Here is a 17807-nt window from a genome sequence, read left to right on the forward strand (position 1 = left end):
CCTAGCACTGGGAGCAGGGAAACACTGAGCAGGATGGGCATGGTCAGCAGACAGGCAGAGCAGAGGAGCTCAGATGGTTCACAAACAGCACTTGAATCTCCCTTCTTGAGAGCACAGAGGCAGAAAGGGATCTTGGAGTCATTATTGGCTCCAAGATGAACAAGGGCCGACAATGTGAGGTCACGGTTGGCAGGGCTAACCGCACCTTGTTGTGCATCCACAGATGCATCTCAAGCAGGGCCAAGGAGGTGATCCTCCCACTCTATGCAACACTGGTCAGGACACAGCTGGAGTACTGAATCCAGTTCTGTGCGCCCCACTTCAGGAGGGATGTGGACAACATTGAAAGGGTCTGGAGGAGGCCACCTGCATCATCCAGGGACAACAGGGCAGACCCTACAATGAAAGACTGCGGGACCTGAACCTGTTCAGCCTTCACAAGCGAAGTTTGACTGGGGACCTGGTGACAGTCTATAAACTCACTAGGGGGGACCAGAAGGGTTTGGAAGAGACCTTGTTTCCCCTTTTGCCCCCTGGCATGACAAGGAATAACGGCCACAAGTTGTTGGAGAGGAGGCTTAGATTAGGCATCCGTAAGAACTACTTCACAGTCAGGGCGGCTAGGATCTGGAGCCAACTTCCAAGGGAAGTGGTGCTGGCTCCTACCCTGGGGGTCGTTAAGAAGAGGCTTGATGCCTACCTGGCTGGAGTCATTTGAGCCCAGTTTTTCTCCTGCTCAGGCAGGAGGTCGGACTATGAAGAATGATTGAGGAGGCTGAAAAATCTTATTCTCCAGTTTCTCAAGCATCTAGTTTGAATACTGGCAAATGGATAGAGAATAACAACTATTTTGTTACACCTTTAACTTAAAGCAACTTACTAGATATCTTTCTTCTTGTCTCATGCTTGGAGTACGGATCATGTGATTCTGTTCCCCTCTCCAGTCTCCAAATCGCCGAAAAAAATAGTTGGATAAAAATCGGTTGACCGGATCTCTAATAATGTTGATGTACACTGGCTGATCTCCTCCAAACCTAGTATAGGAAAATGTGTAGATGTCATCAGTAGGCTGCAGACAGGCACATTTACATTTCAGAATCAAATAGTAATGTCTACAAAATTTCAAAGCTGTTGTAAGATCACACATTGCAAAGGACATTCTGAATCATTACCAGCTCCTTACAAGGTAGCATAAGGCTTATTGAAACTTGAAGGTAACTACACTATTATACTAGACAGTGTAGGGTGCCACTATGGACTAATTCATTCAGAGAAACATGAGCTTTCATAGCAGAGGTGTCCAACTGGCAGCCCATGGGCCACATTCAGCCTACAAAGGGTTAACATTCAGCCTGAGTGACTATATTGCTCCAGTGGCAGCTGTAGCTAAGGACTTAAGGCTTCCCCTCCTTTCCCCAGCTTCTGCTGCATGCCCCTACCCTAGGGTATGGGGCACAACAGTGTGGCACAGCCTGCAGTGCCAAGGGAGCCAGGAGCCCAGGGCACCCACAAAACAGTGCCACAGGGGAGCCCACAGGGGGCTGAAGGTGGTGGGGTGCCACACATGGGTGCGCCCACACATGCCCATGCATGGTGCAGCAGAGTCAGATGTCTCCCTGCAAAGTGCAGCAGCATGGGGGTACCAGCATGTACCGCATTCAAGTTCAGCATGCAGCCTCTCCCAGCATTGTCCCAGTGGCAACTGGCCCCCAGCCACATTGAAGTTGGATGGCCCTGGGCTACAGCCTACAGTCAGAAGCTATAAATGGACTTTAAACAGAAAGAAATAAAGTCGCTTAAATACAAAGGACAGGGAATGAGTTGAAGACATCAAAGGAATAAAAAAAGCAGTTAACCCACTGAGGGACAGAGGGGTTGTAAATGTTAGTTCAGTTAATCAGATAAGTCGTCTGGATGATTTCTTTTTCTGCAATTTCATGTTCAAGTTGGTTTTTTATAAATTCTGTTGTTTAAGAACAGCTATTCTGGGGGCTGCGATGCCTTGGAAGGTTAACAGTCTTCTGCCATAGGCTTGTGTGTCTTTCTGGAACTCATGTCAGATCAGTGTCTATTCATTTTTTCATGTAGGGATTGCCCTGTTTATCCAACTCAGCAGTGCCCCCTCAGCAGTGCTATCCTTTCCTCACTCTTTTCCTTATCCTTTGTATTTCATAGATTCATAGAAGTAGGGTCGGAAGGGACCTTGTAGATCATCAGGTCCGACCCCCTGCCCTGGGCAGGAGAGAAAACCGGGCTCAAATGACCCCAGTCAGGTAGACGTCAAAGACTCCCAGGGTAGGGGCCATCACCACTTCCCTTGGAAGTTGGTTCCAGATCCTAGCCACCCTGACTCTGAAGTAGTGCCTTCAGATGTCTAGTCTAAGTGCCTTTGGATGTCTAGTCTAAAGACATTTAAATTTAAATGACATAGGCTGCTTACAGACATAATCCCTCCCTCTCCCCCTCCCAAAATGGTGCTTTAGTTTAAACTCACTGTGTTCTCATGCCGAGCCCAGTGCATGCCCAGAAGAGGCATCGTGTTTGTTGGACCTGGCTCATCCAACATCTGTATAGATCAGGCATTATGAATGATTCAGTGGGGCTTTTCTGGCACTTTTATCTAATAGCTGATTGAATTAGCTTTGGATAAAAGCACCAAAAAGCCCTGCTGAAGTGCCCGATCTATGCAGACGCTGCAAAGCTGGGTTGAACTGACATGCTGCTTTTTCCAGTAAAGTACAGTTTGTTTGTTTGTTTCATGTCTGTCAACAATCTTTATTCCTAACTATTTAGTATCCCTGCTTTCTGCAAGTCCACTCATAACATCTGGTGAAGTAGATTGTCACCTATGAAAACTTATAATTAAGTTGCAGATATTTTAGTGAACAAACAGCTGTCCACTAAGAAGGGAAAGTATTCCAATTATTATGCTACCTCAACTCCATCTTTGTATTTATTTGACAAAGGGTATTCTGCAAGAAAACAAATTTATTTTTCCACATACTAATTTTCTGTCTTAGAAATCACGATAAAAGGCAGAAATTGCCCAGGCAGCTCTGTAAACATTCCTGCAACCACCCTTAACTTTAATTTCAAGGCAGTGTCTGAGAGATGACTCCCCCAGCTTGCAAATGTCAATCTCATTTCAGCAGTCTTCATTTGGATGAAGTATTAGAGTTAAAATCATGCTTGACAACTAAATTGAATCCCCACATTTTGATTTTTTGGGGAATCTGCTTTTCCCCCCTTATTTTCATCAGTGGGGATTTAAGATTTCGTTAGTCAGCTTAGTTATAATTAGATATTTATACGGTCCTTTCCAAAGCACTTCCTAAAATATGACATACCTCACCCTCAAAGAATTTAAAACATGAACCATGACTACACAAGATTTTAAGAAAAAGGTAGGGAGAGTTGAGGTGATACCAGCCCAGGTCACCACATCTTGTGAAACCATAAAGTGTGCTGGCTACAAATGACCAACTCCCAGGATCCTTAAAATTCTGGTTTATTAGACAGAATGTGCAAAATTGATAGAGTCAAAAACCATAAATCAAACCTTCAAATTATGAGGGGTACTGTCTCTCAAATACCGCCCCCCCACACACACACACAGTCAAGGGGCAGCAGGGTAGGCCCTATGAAGAGAGGCTAAAGGGCCTGAACCTATTCAGTTTCTACAAGAGAAGGCTGAGAGGGGACCTGGTGGCCATTTACAGACTCACCAGGGGGGACCAGCAGGAATTGGGGGAGACTCTGTTCCCCCGGGCACCGCTTGGGGTTAATAGGAACAATGGCCACAAATTGTTTGAGAAAAGGTTCAGGCTGGACATCAGGAGACATTACTTTACAGTTAGGGCTGCCAGGGTCTGGACTGGGCTCCCAAGTGAGGTGGTACTCTCTCCTACTTTGGTGGTCTTCAAGAGGAGGCTGGACATATATTTGGCTGGGGTGATATGATCCCGGGACCTGTTCCTGCCCGGGGCATGGGGTTGAACCTGATGATCTGTTTAGGTCCCTTCCGACCCTAAGTACTATGATGTAGCAGCTGCAATAGAGCACCCGTGTCAAGTATACCTATCCTGTAAACAGTGCGAGTCCTGGCCTAGTCATAATAGTGACTATGCATGCGTAGGATGGCTAGAGGTTAGAAGTCTCTGGAACATCAAAACTTCTGACCTTGATGAGGCTATGACCTACTTAGAAAACGGAGGCACGCACAGTTGAAACCTTGTTATATAACAAAAGAGCGGGAACTTTATGTTAAGTTATAAAGTGATAATGAATATGAGTGGTCCAAGAAAATGATACTGTTGAGTGACTTTGATTGATCAAGATGTGCAAGCAGTGAATGGACCACGGGATGATTGGCAGGTGGTGTGAGGCGGCCACTACAAAAGCCAGCGTGAGGCACCGTCTTGGGGGTGCTTATTTGTGTGCGTATGTTGGTGCATGTGTGGGTGCGTATGTGGGGAAGAGCGCGTGCACCGAGAAGCTGTGTGAACTGAGTCTGAGAGCCGGAGAATTTTGCATGGTATTGAATCTGCTGGAGAGGCTGGGAAGATTGGGAGTGCAAGTGCTGAGTGCTGTGTGTGTGGGGACACCGGACTTCTCACTTGATATACTCACCTTAATTTCCCATTGGACGGGTAAAGTATCACCCTTCCCTTTTGAGGTCTCCAAGTACTCCATTTGTGGAGGAAAGGATAGAAATCCTCTGCCTGACAGGGACCTGACAGCAGGCCCTACAGCCTGGGTGTCGGTGTTCTTGGCTGCTGCCGCCAGTGACAGACCGGTATGGCTCTCTGTATATAGCATTCGGTTAAATGTTTCTATGATTATTGTTACTTTTGACTTCTAATACAGATTGGTTATAAACCCTTACTTAGTGTATGTCATTAATAATAGTGGGCCTCAGGGTGGGGCTGGGCCGCAGGCCAATACTCTGAGGGATTAACCCCTTTTAGGTGCAAGCAAATCGTAGACCCCTGGCACAGTAGAGGCCTAACAAACCTCTGTCCCTGTCATTACCATTGCCCCTGTGCCAGGCCAGTCTTCAATCCTAAGCACTGGAGTCTGCCACTGATGGCCAGTCGAGATTTCCTCCAAGCATTGTTGTTTCCAGAATGGGGGGTACCAGCTGGTCTTTTTAGCTGGATGGGTAGAGTGTTTGTCAGGTCAAGAGGGCCCCACTGAGGGTTACACTTCACAGCCTCTTATCCTCCCCCAGCAGACTTCTGTGCTCCCCCCCGGTTTTCAAATTTGCCCAATCCAGGGGCCCCTGACCCTTATGGGACATCCCCTGGATGGCTTCCAGGGGACAGCTGTCAGCCCCCGGGTCACATCCATTGGTACATGCAGTTCCAAGTGTCCATTGGTGATTTTGATTTAGTTTTTGGCATTGTCCGGGCTCTGAAAGTGGCTGATCGGAAGGTATTCAGTCCCAACAGCCAGTCTCCCACATTTAACTCAAATGGGGGTTTCTGTTCCTTTAACAATGAAGTTTCAGGGAGTTCTGGGCTCTGTATTGATCTTTTCCTCTTGTCAGTCTACGGTTTTCTAGGTGTTAATCCATGCTTGTTAACTTGCTATTGTAGCTAGTTACTGTCCTTACCAATCACTCACTCACTCACTCCCATTCATACAGAGATCAGCCCCAATACATAGAGACCGTAGTTTGATTCCCACCCTTGCTACTACTGTTACAGCATACAACTTACTTCTAAAAAAAATAAAATACATTTGTTACAAAGTTGAAAGCATAAAATATAAAAGGTGAAATGCCATGACGCATACAATAGATAGAATACCAAATATGAGGGTAAAAATAGAAATGCACAATACCATACTATACCTATATAAGCCCTTATTAAATGTGATTTCATAAAGCATCTATTTTATGCTTATCTATTTTATATTACCTAAGTAATTCCATATCCTTATAGTGAAAAGAAAGAAGAGAAGGGAGGAAGGAAGAAAAGGCAGAAGAAAGAGAAATACCCCAAGGAGGGACTGGGAGTGCAGGCAAGAAGCCTTTTCTGTGCGGAGTGGGGGGCTTTATTGTATCGGGGCAGGCAAAAAGGGGGCTTGTTGTTACAAGTGAAGGCCACTTCTCAAGTCCCAATATGCCAGGATTTCTTTTTTGCTGTCTTCCAAGGATTGAGGCTATAATCTACAGTTCCTCTCACCTCTGATTCCATAAGGGTGGGAGGTACATAAGACAATTACCTGTACTGTATTCTGTTTTTAGAGTGTATGAGAAGTAACTATGCCTCCAATAAAATCATAAAGAGGGCTGGAAGGGACCTCCAGAGGTCATCTAGTCCAGCCCCCTGCTTGAGGCAGGATAATCCCTATCCAAACCACCCTATACAATCTGTAATCTAAACTCTACATAAGACTATTGTCAACCTGGACACAAGACATGATATAACAGCCTAACCTTCCTGTAAAGCAAGGGAACCATGCCAGCCAAGGTCTGGTCTGCTTCCATCAAAGGCTGTCAATATATGTTCAAGAGATCCCAGATAGGGGGCCATGTCCCCCACTACAGGGGGCCGCAAAAACTCCCACAGTCCATACCAACCTGAACCTGGGATAAAATTCCTTCCTGACCCCAAATACGGCAAGCAGTCTGACCCTGACTGAGGGAGCAAGACCCTCTAGGGCAGGAACCTCCAGCTTTGGTCCCAGTAGAGCACTGCCACACTCCAGTCAAAAATCTCTAGCGGTGGGTGCAGGCAACACTCAATGCCTCTGAGGGAGGTTTAAAAACACATGTAGTAGAGAGCAGAGGCAGCAGCCAGCAAAGCCCAGAAGTATGGGAAATACCCATAGTTGAACATAGGCATAGCTGAATCAATAACCCAAATCATTTTCAAGAAAACAGGCTTACCTAACCCAGGTAAGGCCACTAGAGACAAGGAAAGACATATTCCTTCCCCAGTCAGAATACCTGGTAGAGGAAGAATGAGCACTGCAGGCCCTGAACACTTTCAGCCAGCAAAAGAAAAGTAGAGAATGATAGGAAAGAGGTATTCCTAGTACGGCTTCTACCTAAATTTGCCTGAGCTGAGGATATTTAATGCCTTTGAAAGTTATAAATTGAGACACTACTTCAAGAAAACACTTGAGCAGGTGCTTAACTAAGTATATGCTAAAGTTCCTTGGAATACAATAAAACATAAGCACATGCTTAAGTAATTTTGTGAATAGGACTATTTCCATAAACTGGGACTGAATCTACTTGGAGGAAGTAAAAAAAAAAAAAGAAAGAAAATGATTTGATCAGAAAAGAGCAATTACAATAAGCATGCAGAAAAATGGGAAAAATGTAATCTAGCAGGTCCTTTTAATTTTCTGAAAAAAATAAATACATGAAGCTACTACAGTAAAATACCAGAGCACTTAATGAATAGTTGAGAAAGTGTTTAAAATATGAAACAGTTAAAAAAGAAATCATGATTCTGAAAGACTCCCCCCCACACCTGTCTGCAAATCTGTAAATGCTTCTGCAGAGCTTCACAAATTATTGAGATCCAAGATCAATGTTTGCAGGACTGCTACCATAATATATAAATAAACAGACAATACACACACACAGGACCACTTTCAAATTTAGAATGCAAGATGTAACTTGTTTTCAGATTAGAGAACAGAATGATTTGCGCATTCTGTCTCTGCACAGCGTATACATTCTGTTGGTGTTAAGGATTCTCTGTGTACACATCTATCAGGCTACAAATTCCAGTTTGACTATGGAGGTTGGCTGTATTTCCTGCTGTCTTTTATAATGATGACATAAAGGCTACAGGAGAGAACAGAAGAAGTTCTAGTACTGGGTATAGGGCTAATAATACAGGGATATTACATTTTAGAGGAAAATTAAACAGTAGGAGGGAAAATGTCCAAGGGGAGCCCTTGGACAAAGTAATGACTAACACCTAGAGCAAACGCATGTTTTAGGTATGAATCTCAGAAACAGAGGTGGGGAGCAAGCAAATAAGCATCAGATCACTTGATGTCAAATTTACATCAGTGGATTAGCAGATTCAAAGGTCACTTTATAAAGGGAATGCAAATGAGAAAACAAGGGCTTCTCTCTTGCTCTCTGTAAGCATGTGGAAAACAAGGAAGAAGCAGCAGAGAAGAGAAAGGAACAATGTTCAGATGATCAGAAGCACGAGTTGGCTGTACAAGAGACAGACTAACTTCCATGATTGAGCAGCATGTGCACAGCAAGAGGCATTTTGGACCTTTTAGACAAGTTTGACCTAAGTCAAAGAATACTTAATAGAAACAAGTAAATGGAAGCAGGAAAATGACTACGGGCATTTATTATTTTAGCTAGATCTGTATATTTTTGTGCAGTCTTAAATGAGTGATAGATTTGTAAGGGCTACAAAGAACAAATCTGTTTGCTGAAATATGCTCTCTGAAGAGGTGAACTGTAAATTCAGTGTGCTCACAAGGTTGGAGCTTCTGGGAGTCTAAATTGGTCCCAGGAATGTAGAGTCAGTGGTGTTCGCACCCACTTCCACGAAGGTGTTGGAGGCAGAAAGTCTATTTTGAGGAAGTAAGTTGAATACACCAGAGCCAGAAATGGTGGCTGGAGCCTACCAAGACACACAGAAGCTAAAGAGCACACAGGCCCAGTATAAGCAGCCTGGTAAACCTCCAGCTAGCAGAGTTCTACCATGGTTTTGTGACAGCACTTTGCAATCACAGACATTTTTCAAATCAAGTCTATTTTGCCTTTTATTCAAAGCTTTGCTAGGAAAACCACAGGCCTGAAGACTCACAAGTTAGAAGTTAGTTTTATACGATTATTTAAACTGCTCAATTTTAAAATTAATGTTTCCATGCTGAGAAGTAGTTTCCTGGTACGTTAATTCCTAATGCTTCCTGAAATCATGGACTTGAGGGTATTAACAGCAGCAAAGAGCAGCACTGCAAAGTCAAAGCAATTATGATGTATTTATGTTTAAATGTAGATTATGTAAATTGCTAAAATGAAAGTAAATATAATGTAAGTTGTCATTGAGGACTTTTCACTAAGACCATAAACATCCATATAAATAATACTCTTCCAACAGTGCTCACACACCTTAAAGTGCTTTGCTTTGCTTTTATCATGTCATATTAATACATTATGTATTTAGAAGCAGACTAGAAGATATTACTAAGCCACACCCTGCTTGCACTGAGTGACTGAAATCTTGTCACTCCTTTTAGTGGGATCAGAGTTGAAAACTAAATATTAAAAGCACCTTACCAATCAGCATTCCAGGGTATAGCCTCAGTAAATTAGAATATACTCGGTCAGAGCTTTATCTAGCATAACCTGTCACACCTCCATTGACTTCAATGGAGCTTTGAAAATTTACATCAGCTGACCTCTGCCCCTCTGTTTCTATACTGAGCTTCTAACCTGTGCTGGTATTTACTGTCACTTTCTATCACTGATTTAAGTGTTGTATGGACAGCTATTATTAAGGCATATTCATCAAAACTACTTGATGTATTCTGGGGACATTAATAGCTGTAATTTTGTGATATTTATACATGATATTAAAACCCCTTGTATTTAATAAAGTCTTAATACTAAGTTAAAGATTGAACAATGTCCCAGGAGTTTCAGGTTTTCTTTGGAAAGCAAGTCCCAGTGTATTCTGATTGTTCTTTGAATGAAAGACCTGTTGAAAGTCATAGGTTGTCTGTATCAATTACAAAAGCAATACAAGAGTTAAAATGCACCACCAATGGTTTGTTTGCTTTTAAATGTTGGATTGCTCCTACATCAACAAGAGAGATTTTCACAGTAAATAGTTCATTTTCATTTTGTTTTTTAAACATGACTAAGTACATGGTCTTATAGAACAGTGAAAGTCCACGCATGCGCCATATGACTAGAAGTGAGATGTTTCTAGGGGGTTTGAACTCTCAAACCTTGACGAAGTCGTGACCTGTGTTTAATGTCTGGGCATGCACAGTGTATAATGGTATTGCTTGTACTGAGCTGAAATAAAAGGACCAATCAATTCAAACTAAGTATTGTGAATTCTGGTTCAAATTTGATGGGATATTGTGCAAAGGGCGATGATTGAACCACTGGGTAAGTGACAGGTGGCATGATTAGAAGGTTATAAATCCTGTCTAGAGGAGCTCTGGGAGCTCAGACTCAGGCTCAACCTTGCTCTCACTCAGTCTGGACAGTCCTGACTCCGGGCTCTCGCAATCTGGGAGTTCAAGTGCTGGTTCCTTGCTGTGATCTGGTCATTGGGATTGAGCTCACTGAGGCTGACCTGTCTTGAGCTCTTTCCTTTGGGCTTCAGCTGTGGAAGCTGCAGTTGGATAAAGCATCACCCTTTCCCTATTTGAGGTGCTGAGTACCTAAGCAAGGAAAAGCTAGGAATCCTCAGGGACTATCGGAGGGTTTCTCCTGCTGACTTGGCTCAGGGTGTTCTTGCTGCCATCTGTGGTTTCTGGGTTGTCTGTGAAGTTGCATAGCCGTTAACTGTGTAGTGACCGAAGCTCACTGTAATGTGCAGTTGATTGGTTGTGCGACCAGACATTGGGTTTGGGATATGAGTTGGGTTATTGTTCTGTCGAGTGTATTTTATTGTGTTGCGGCTCAGGTGTTATGGGAATATTGTGCCAGGTAGTTGTTGCACAGGTTTTGTTGTGTAATACAGCTTATATTGCTCAACCTACCTGAGTTGTAGTATGTAGCTATTCTTTCTAACTCTGAGTGGGTTGGGCAGTAGATCAGTGCTGAGGGAAATTAAATTACTTTAATGCCCCCAAACCTGACTACCTGTGGGTCATAGAGGATTAACGACCCTCTGGATTAATTAATTAATTAGTTCATTGGTATCCCCATGGGCAGTCCCTCATTTTGGTGCCCCTGGGGGAGCATTTAAGGGTTAATGGTTTGACATTGTGTTTTTGGCTTTGTGAGCCAGTGGGGTATTCTGGGGGATGCTTTGATCTGAGGCGGGGTCACCACACAAAGTATTTGGATTAGTTGAAGACACAGTTGTAGTGTGATTCTCGTGTGACAGGGGTTGTGTCACAGGGCTTGTGTAGCATTGATCACAGGAGGCGGCGCCACATTCCCAGGATTCAGTACACCCATTGCAGAGATGTCTGTCATGGATAGCTCAGTTGTTGAGGTTGTGGAGACTCACTCTCCCACTGTCGGTGTGGTGGAGAAGTTTGAGGAGTGGCTGGGGACACATCTTAGGCAGAAGCATGCCTGGTCTTTCTCTGTAAGGGATGTGACCTTCTGGAAAGACAGAGATTTGGGTGATACTGATCTGGCATATGAGAATCTGTGCCACCAGTGGGTGACATGGATTTCAGAGAGGAAACAGGCTCAGAAGGCATGCAAGAAAGCTTTTAGGCATGTCAGCATGTGTCAGGAGGTTGTCTAACAAGGCAGAGAAAGAGGTTGTCTTGAAGGAGAGCTTGAGCCAGAGGTCAGCAGTAATAGACTTAGATAAAGCTGTTGAACTTGAGCATCTGCAAGATGAGATTATGGCTTTGAAGGCTAGTTCCATGAAGGACGCTTGAGTGGTCTGCAGTTTGAGAGAGGATTTGAAAGCCGCACAGAAGCAGCTTGAGCTGGAAATGTGTGACAGGAAGAGGTGGAAGTGGGAGGCTTCTGATTTAGAGGCCGCATTTAAGGTTATGTGGAAGGAGCATGTTGCTGAGATATGTGAGATGGAAGTTGTTGCACGGCAAGGTAGTGCTGTTAGTGGTGTCGTTGCTGTGTCACACTGAGTGTGAATGGCGGATTGAGGAGCTCAGACTGCAGATTCTGTCTTTGTGTGAGCAGCCACGTGGTCAACTTGGTAGGCCTGTGAGGAGTGCTAGCTCAGAGAGTTCTCCATGCAGCACCGCCAGAGGAACCAGCACCTATGGCGCCAATGCGTGTGAAGGAGGTTCTTAGAACCGACCTGCAAGGTGTCCAACAGGGATCTGTTGAGACAGCTATAGTGCAGCTAACGGCTGAACAATTTAGAGCTGTTGGCAAGCAGATTGGGCCCCTTAAGAAGGAGACCACAATCAGCTGGTTGGCAGAACTGGCAATTCTCAGTAAGAGTGCCAGATATACAATTGTGGACTTGGTTGATATCTTGCAGGAGTGGTTGGGTACCAGTGATGTTGCACATATGTCCATGGACGCCAAGAATCATAGGGTTTGGCATGCTGGGATCATCAGAGATGAGGTCCTAAAGTTGTGTTTCCTGGCTGAACCTGCTGTGGTGCTGTTCCACAAGGAACTGTTGATGTTTGTAGACTCAGGCTTGGCTAGGCAGAGGAATGGCCACTTTGAGTTTAATGTGCTGGAGTTCAAGCAGCCGTTGATTCCAAAGCTCCAGACATATCTAGGTGGAAGTGTGATGGATGCCACCTTAGATGAGATATTGCAGTGGGCCAAACATGGCTATGACTTGGAGGTGAACAGGACCATGGAGGTAAAATGGGGGAAAATGTCTGTGATTTCTCCAAAGATACAAGCCCTAAGGAAGAGACATTGAAGAAGCATCAGCAGAATCGGCACGTGTGATTTGATAGTGACAGCACAGACAGCAGCCCACGAAAGCACTATCCAAGAGCTCGGTGCACACGTGCCAGGGTCGATTCCTCCATTTTTGTATGAGGCCAACCTGCAGCAGGAGTGCCACAAGTGGCACAGGCAACATCTGTGTGGCATGCAGCAGATTGGGGAGGAAACAGGCAGCACAGTGCACCTAGGTCAGGGAGCATAAAGTAGAGCAGCAGATCAGGGAGAGGAAAGGGATTGGAGTGCCACTGGGGAAGGATGCAGAGCTAATGTGTGGCATGCCTAAAAAGTGAGCTAAAAAGTTGTCCCTCACTGTGCTAGAGCATGCACCAGCAGAAAAAGACTATTATCTGCAGGTCTGTCCCTAGGGGAGTGTGAATCAGGGTGACCACCCTCGGCCCCAGGGAGCTGGGTGAAGAGGCCACGTCCAGCCACTTGCTATCCCCCCACCTCCCAGCTGCTGCCACTGCCGATGGCTGTCGCAGCTTTTTTGGATCCGGAGTGCATGGGCTTCGTGGCTTTCAATCTTGCGTGGGCTGATTTGCCCCGGGCCCCACACCCTGCTTGGGTCGGCTCTGACTGTCTCCATAGGAAACTGCAAGCCTATAGGAAAGCAAGAAGACTCCAATCTTCTCACTAGAAAAACCTTTAAAATTTAAAGGTTAAGATGCATCTAAAGTGCCCATTATATAAAAAAAGTAAGTTTTTTGCTGTAGGTATAACTGATATTGGGCATAAAATGGAGAGCTGACAGTCATAGTGAGTGTATTCACTGGCACATAGTGCTCTCTGTAGACAGAGAGCACAATTTTTTCCACAGGCCCACATGACTAGAAATCAATAACGCGACAGCAAAAAGGTTCAGAAAGTACTGTAGATAAATTAAGTTGAGGCTTCTTGTGGGATTATTGAGCCATTTACATTACCTTTGCATGATGCAGTAGATATTCACTGGAGAAATGAGCAGAGGCAATATTGATTAAAATGACTTAAGTTCTTCAACATTTTATTTAAAAAAATTCTATCAAAGCCAATCTTCTGGTGTGGGAAGTCTTTTTTACAGAATTAGAGATAGAAGGAAACTTCAATGTCTGCTATCAATACACACTTCTGAGAAAGATGAAGTTTCTTCCCAAAGACAGATGTACTGCAATTTTACATTGACAATTCTATAAATTACTCATAGGCCATGGATAAGCGTTGTATTTGTGCCGGGAGAAAAGCCTTTCTAGGATAGAATAGCTAGAAAAAAAATCACCCCCTTGTCCAGTCATGTGCTCTGAAATTTTGCAGAAATTGTGTTCTGAAATTGTGCTCCCCTTTTTCGCAGAAGAGGCATGTCTGTCTGGTCAAATGTTCTGAAATCACAATTATCACTGACAATAAGCATGTTCTAAATGGTAACAAAAGACACACAAAAAGAACAAACATAATAAATAAGTACCCATATGCTAAGATACAGACAGATACAAGAATGAATAAATGAAATAAAATATCAGAACAATAATCTGATTTTATCTCGCCTTATATATCCAAGAATGCACCTTCTAATCAGTCTGTTAGCTGAGGGCCTGAAGTGCTTCCTTTTGCCTAGGAACACTAGAGACAAACCCCTGCCCTGATAACAAGGCTTAAGAATGTTTTCTTGCCTGGCCTTTTACATACATTATCCATTAGGTTCTTGGGGATCTCACAGTATGCATATAATTTCCTGTCCCTCCAGTGTGCATGTTTACCAGACCAGAAGGCTTTCCTGATCTAATTATGACCAGGAGAATGTTTTCATCCTTTCAGACATGTCCAAAAGATACCGTCTCTCCATTTCCTCGCTGTGAGAAATACTGTTCTTCAAGAATATCTTGAGTAGCCAAGTGTCTTTCTTGCTAGCATCTCTCCTTTTACAATGTAAATTCATCGTCTGGGCCTAGCTTATGTTCCTTAGAAAGGGTCTGTTGCTTAGATGCTAATGGTCAGTGATTACTTCTCTTCCACCATTTAGGCTTTGAGCCTTTCAGTGTTTAGAGCAGACAATTGAGAATCATTATCATGTTATGCATGATAACGGACCTATTATAAACATATAAGAAACACTTTTTACATCAAATACCGCAATGCATATAAACATAGGGGTAATATGGTTGCGTGCAATTTAACACCACCAGCCACTGAGACCTCATGTGCCGTATCTGTAAAGCAAACTCAAAAAATATGCATGGCATTCCCCAAATGTATCAAAATATTTGGGGTTTGTGACACACCCCCAAAATTATTACATTAAAAAAGAAGTTTTCTAGTGCTTCAGCCTACACGTTTTCAAGCCTTTCTTTAAAACACAAAGGGCTTTAACTCTTTATGTTTAAATGGAAGCCAAGTTCTGATCTAGTCTCTTTCCTGCATGACGCAGCACTTTAAAAACAAATGACAAATAGTGTGAGGCTCATAATAAAATTGCATAACTCAGAGTCACTATACCAGGAAATGTCATTGTAAATTACACTGTGTTGCCTGGGACTAGGGAAACTGCCTAGTATATTGAATAGTCAGCACAACACACAAAGCCTTGTTATTCACCACTCTGTAGATCTCCAGTGCTTTTGTTTTGTTTTTGGTTTCTGCCAGTCTCTTCCAATATAGATGATTTTCAACCAGCAGATTGTTTGAAGGGTGATGTGAGGTAAAACTTGCTTTGGGAGTCTGGAGTCAGACATTCAGATGATGTGGTTGGCCCAGCATAGTTGATATTGGATGTTCATTGCCTCAATGCTCGTGGTATTTGCTTGATAACACTAATGTTGGTGTGTCTGTCTACCCACTGGATTTGAAGGATCTTCTGCAGGCAGCATTGATAATACTTCTCCAGTAACTTGGGGTGTCCCCCAGGTCAGTCAAGGTGTAGGCTCAAGAGGAAGTCAGAGTAAATGCTTCAAGGATGTCCTCAAGGTCAACTTGAAAAATACAACATCGATATAAACTAGTGGGGGACTATTAGCCAAGACCACCCCAAATGGAGAAAGAGCTTGCTGCAAGAATCTCAGTACTTTGAAACCGTACAATGACAGGAGATGGAAAATGAGAGTGACAAAACCAACATTTTAAGGACTGAACCAAGAACCCAGAGCCACCCACCCCACACAGAAATGTGCCCGAGCTGCAACAGAGTCTGTTAATCTCCGATAGGCCTTGTCAGCCATCTTCAGACCCACAGAGAAGACAATCATGGAAGACAATCATCCTCTTGCTGATGAAGATGAAGATGCTGTGAGGTGTGAGGAGATAAGTGAGGAGTTAGGAGATAAGCATATAAACTAAGCAGATTAAGTGCAGGCTCAGGCTTGTCCCTGCCTGGGTGATTCTCCATTCCCACTGTTAGACCCCTCCTAAAGGAAGTAAGCACTGTGATCTATAAGTTAGTTTTCAAAATTGTTCAACTCACAAAAGTTATGGATGAATGGATGGATGGATGTCTTGTGTCGTATGAGGGATACCTCAAGTCCAAAAAGGCTACGAACTACCGTAATAATTGAATAAGATTTTTCTATGCCTTTTATATAGGACAACACATAACAAATGATAAATCAAATGAACTACTATTACAACTGATGCCAGTGCATCCCATTTTTAAAATCCCATAGAAACTAATGCAAATACTTACATAGAAAAAGTAACAAGAGAGAAAAAAAACTACCATGTGAGGAGTTAGGTCTTCACAGAATTTCAGAAGCAACAAAAATTAGACATTTTTAAAATCTGGATGTGTAGATAACCTGCATCCAAGAGCTCTAAAAGGACCTGGCTGAGGATCTCAAGATCATTATTGCTGATTTTTCAATAAGTCTTTAAATTAATACTGGAAAAAATTAATACTGTGCCACCAATACTTTGAAAGGTTTTAAGAGATAAGCCAGGTAATTTTAGGATTTTCAGCATGGCAAACATCCTGGGCAAAGTAATGGAACAGTCGATACTCAATTAAGTAAAGGATTAATTAATACTAATCCCCATGGGTTTAAGGGACATGGATTTTGGATTTTGTTAAGCTTGATATCTTTTTACGGGATTCCAGGTTGGTTGATAAAAATAGGTGCTTTAAAAAGGGAGGGTTATGCACAAGTTGGATGTGCGCACAAGCTGTTATGCTGCAACTGTCACATTGTCATAGTCTAGTACTGATACAAGCCAGCTAAATCTTCTTAACTTTGAGCCTAAATGAAACAGAGTTAAAGTTGGAATGCTTTTTCTACACCTGTATTGCCAAAGAATTATGTTACAATTGTTATATTTGCATAACTTGGACTGGTACCCTTTTACAGTGGTACAGTCATTACATCTGTGTACTAACTCCTGCACACAGAAGAGCCTTTAGGACTTTTGCAGGGCATCTGATTTTTGTAAGGCATTTCACTAAATGACATCTTGATTAGGAATCCATAGAACAACAGATAAGGCTGCTGAGGTGTTTCCATCTTCAACCTTACTTCCAGTTGCTCAAAACTCATGACATAGTTCACTATTTTGGCTGAAATATTCCAGATCTCTAGTAATCACTTCTTGGCCTCTTGAAGGCTCAGATCAAGTGTTTTACCTAAGACATAATTTATTTTATGCTTTAGCAAGGAAGAGTTAAACATTTTAAGCCATTTTTAGTACAAGTAAAATTTTGGGAGGGTGAGGATAGAGGCTTTCTCCATTATAGTACAAACCTTCAATAAACAGTTCTGCAGCTGAGGTGGTTGTGGCTAGAAAGATGAAATTTGGCAGGGAGATATCACTAATCGAGTAGTGTTGACACTAGTACTAAACACAGAGGTATCATAACTTCTTGACAAATCTTTGCTTATGTGTCTTACATACCTAGTTAAGGATTCACCACAATCTTATGCTAGGGCAGTGATTCTTAGCCAGGGAGGCAGGACACCTTGGGGTGCTGAAAATCCTTTACAGAGTACCCCAGGAAGTGTGAAGACCTGAGCAGATAAGACAAGGCTCAGGCTCTCCCTGCCTAGCCATTCCATGGCCCTTAAGGAGGAAAGCACTATAATAAATACGTTAGTTCTGCCAATGAGGTGCTGCTCAATTGACAACAGTTATGAAGGGGACTTGAGTCTAAAAAGGTTGAGAACCACTTTAGTAGCAGCTCCAGTTCACATGATCAGCTACAATGACCCCAAAGTCCTTTTCAGAGTCACTGCTTCCTCAGGACAAAGTCCCCATTTGGTATGTTCTTTGTTCCCTGATG

The 17807-nt window shown here is 43.2% G+C and overlaps 1 protein-coding gene across 1 annotated transcript in view; it reads right to left on the minus strand.

Annotated features, from left to right (window-relative positions):
* The window catches only part of UST (uronyl 2-sulfotransferase), a 388259-nt gene that overhangs the window by 175763 nt on the left and 194689 nt on the right, over positions 1-17807 (minus strand). Inside the window, exon 6 of the mRNA XM_019526747.1 lies at positions 881-1034. Within this exon, the coding sequence (XP_019382292.1) occupies positions 881-1034 (154 nt within the window). The remainder of the gene's footprint in view (positions 1-880; positions 1035-17807) is intronic.

The sequence above is a fragment of the Gavialis gangeticus genome, unplaced genomic scaffold (genome assembly GCF_001723915.1).
Source record: "Gavialis gangeticus isolate Ggan-Ray unplaced genomic scaffold, GavGan_comp1, whole genome shotgun sequence".
NCBI lineage: Eukaryota > Metazoa > Chordata > Crocodylia > Gavialidae > Gavialis > Gavialis gangeticus.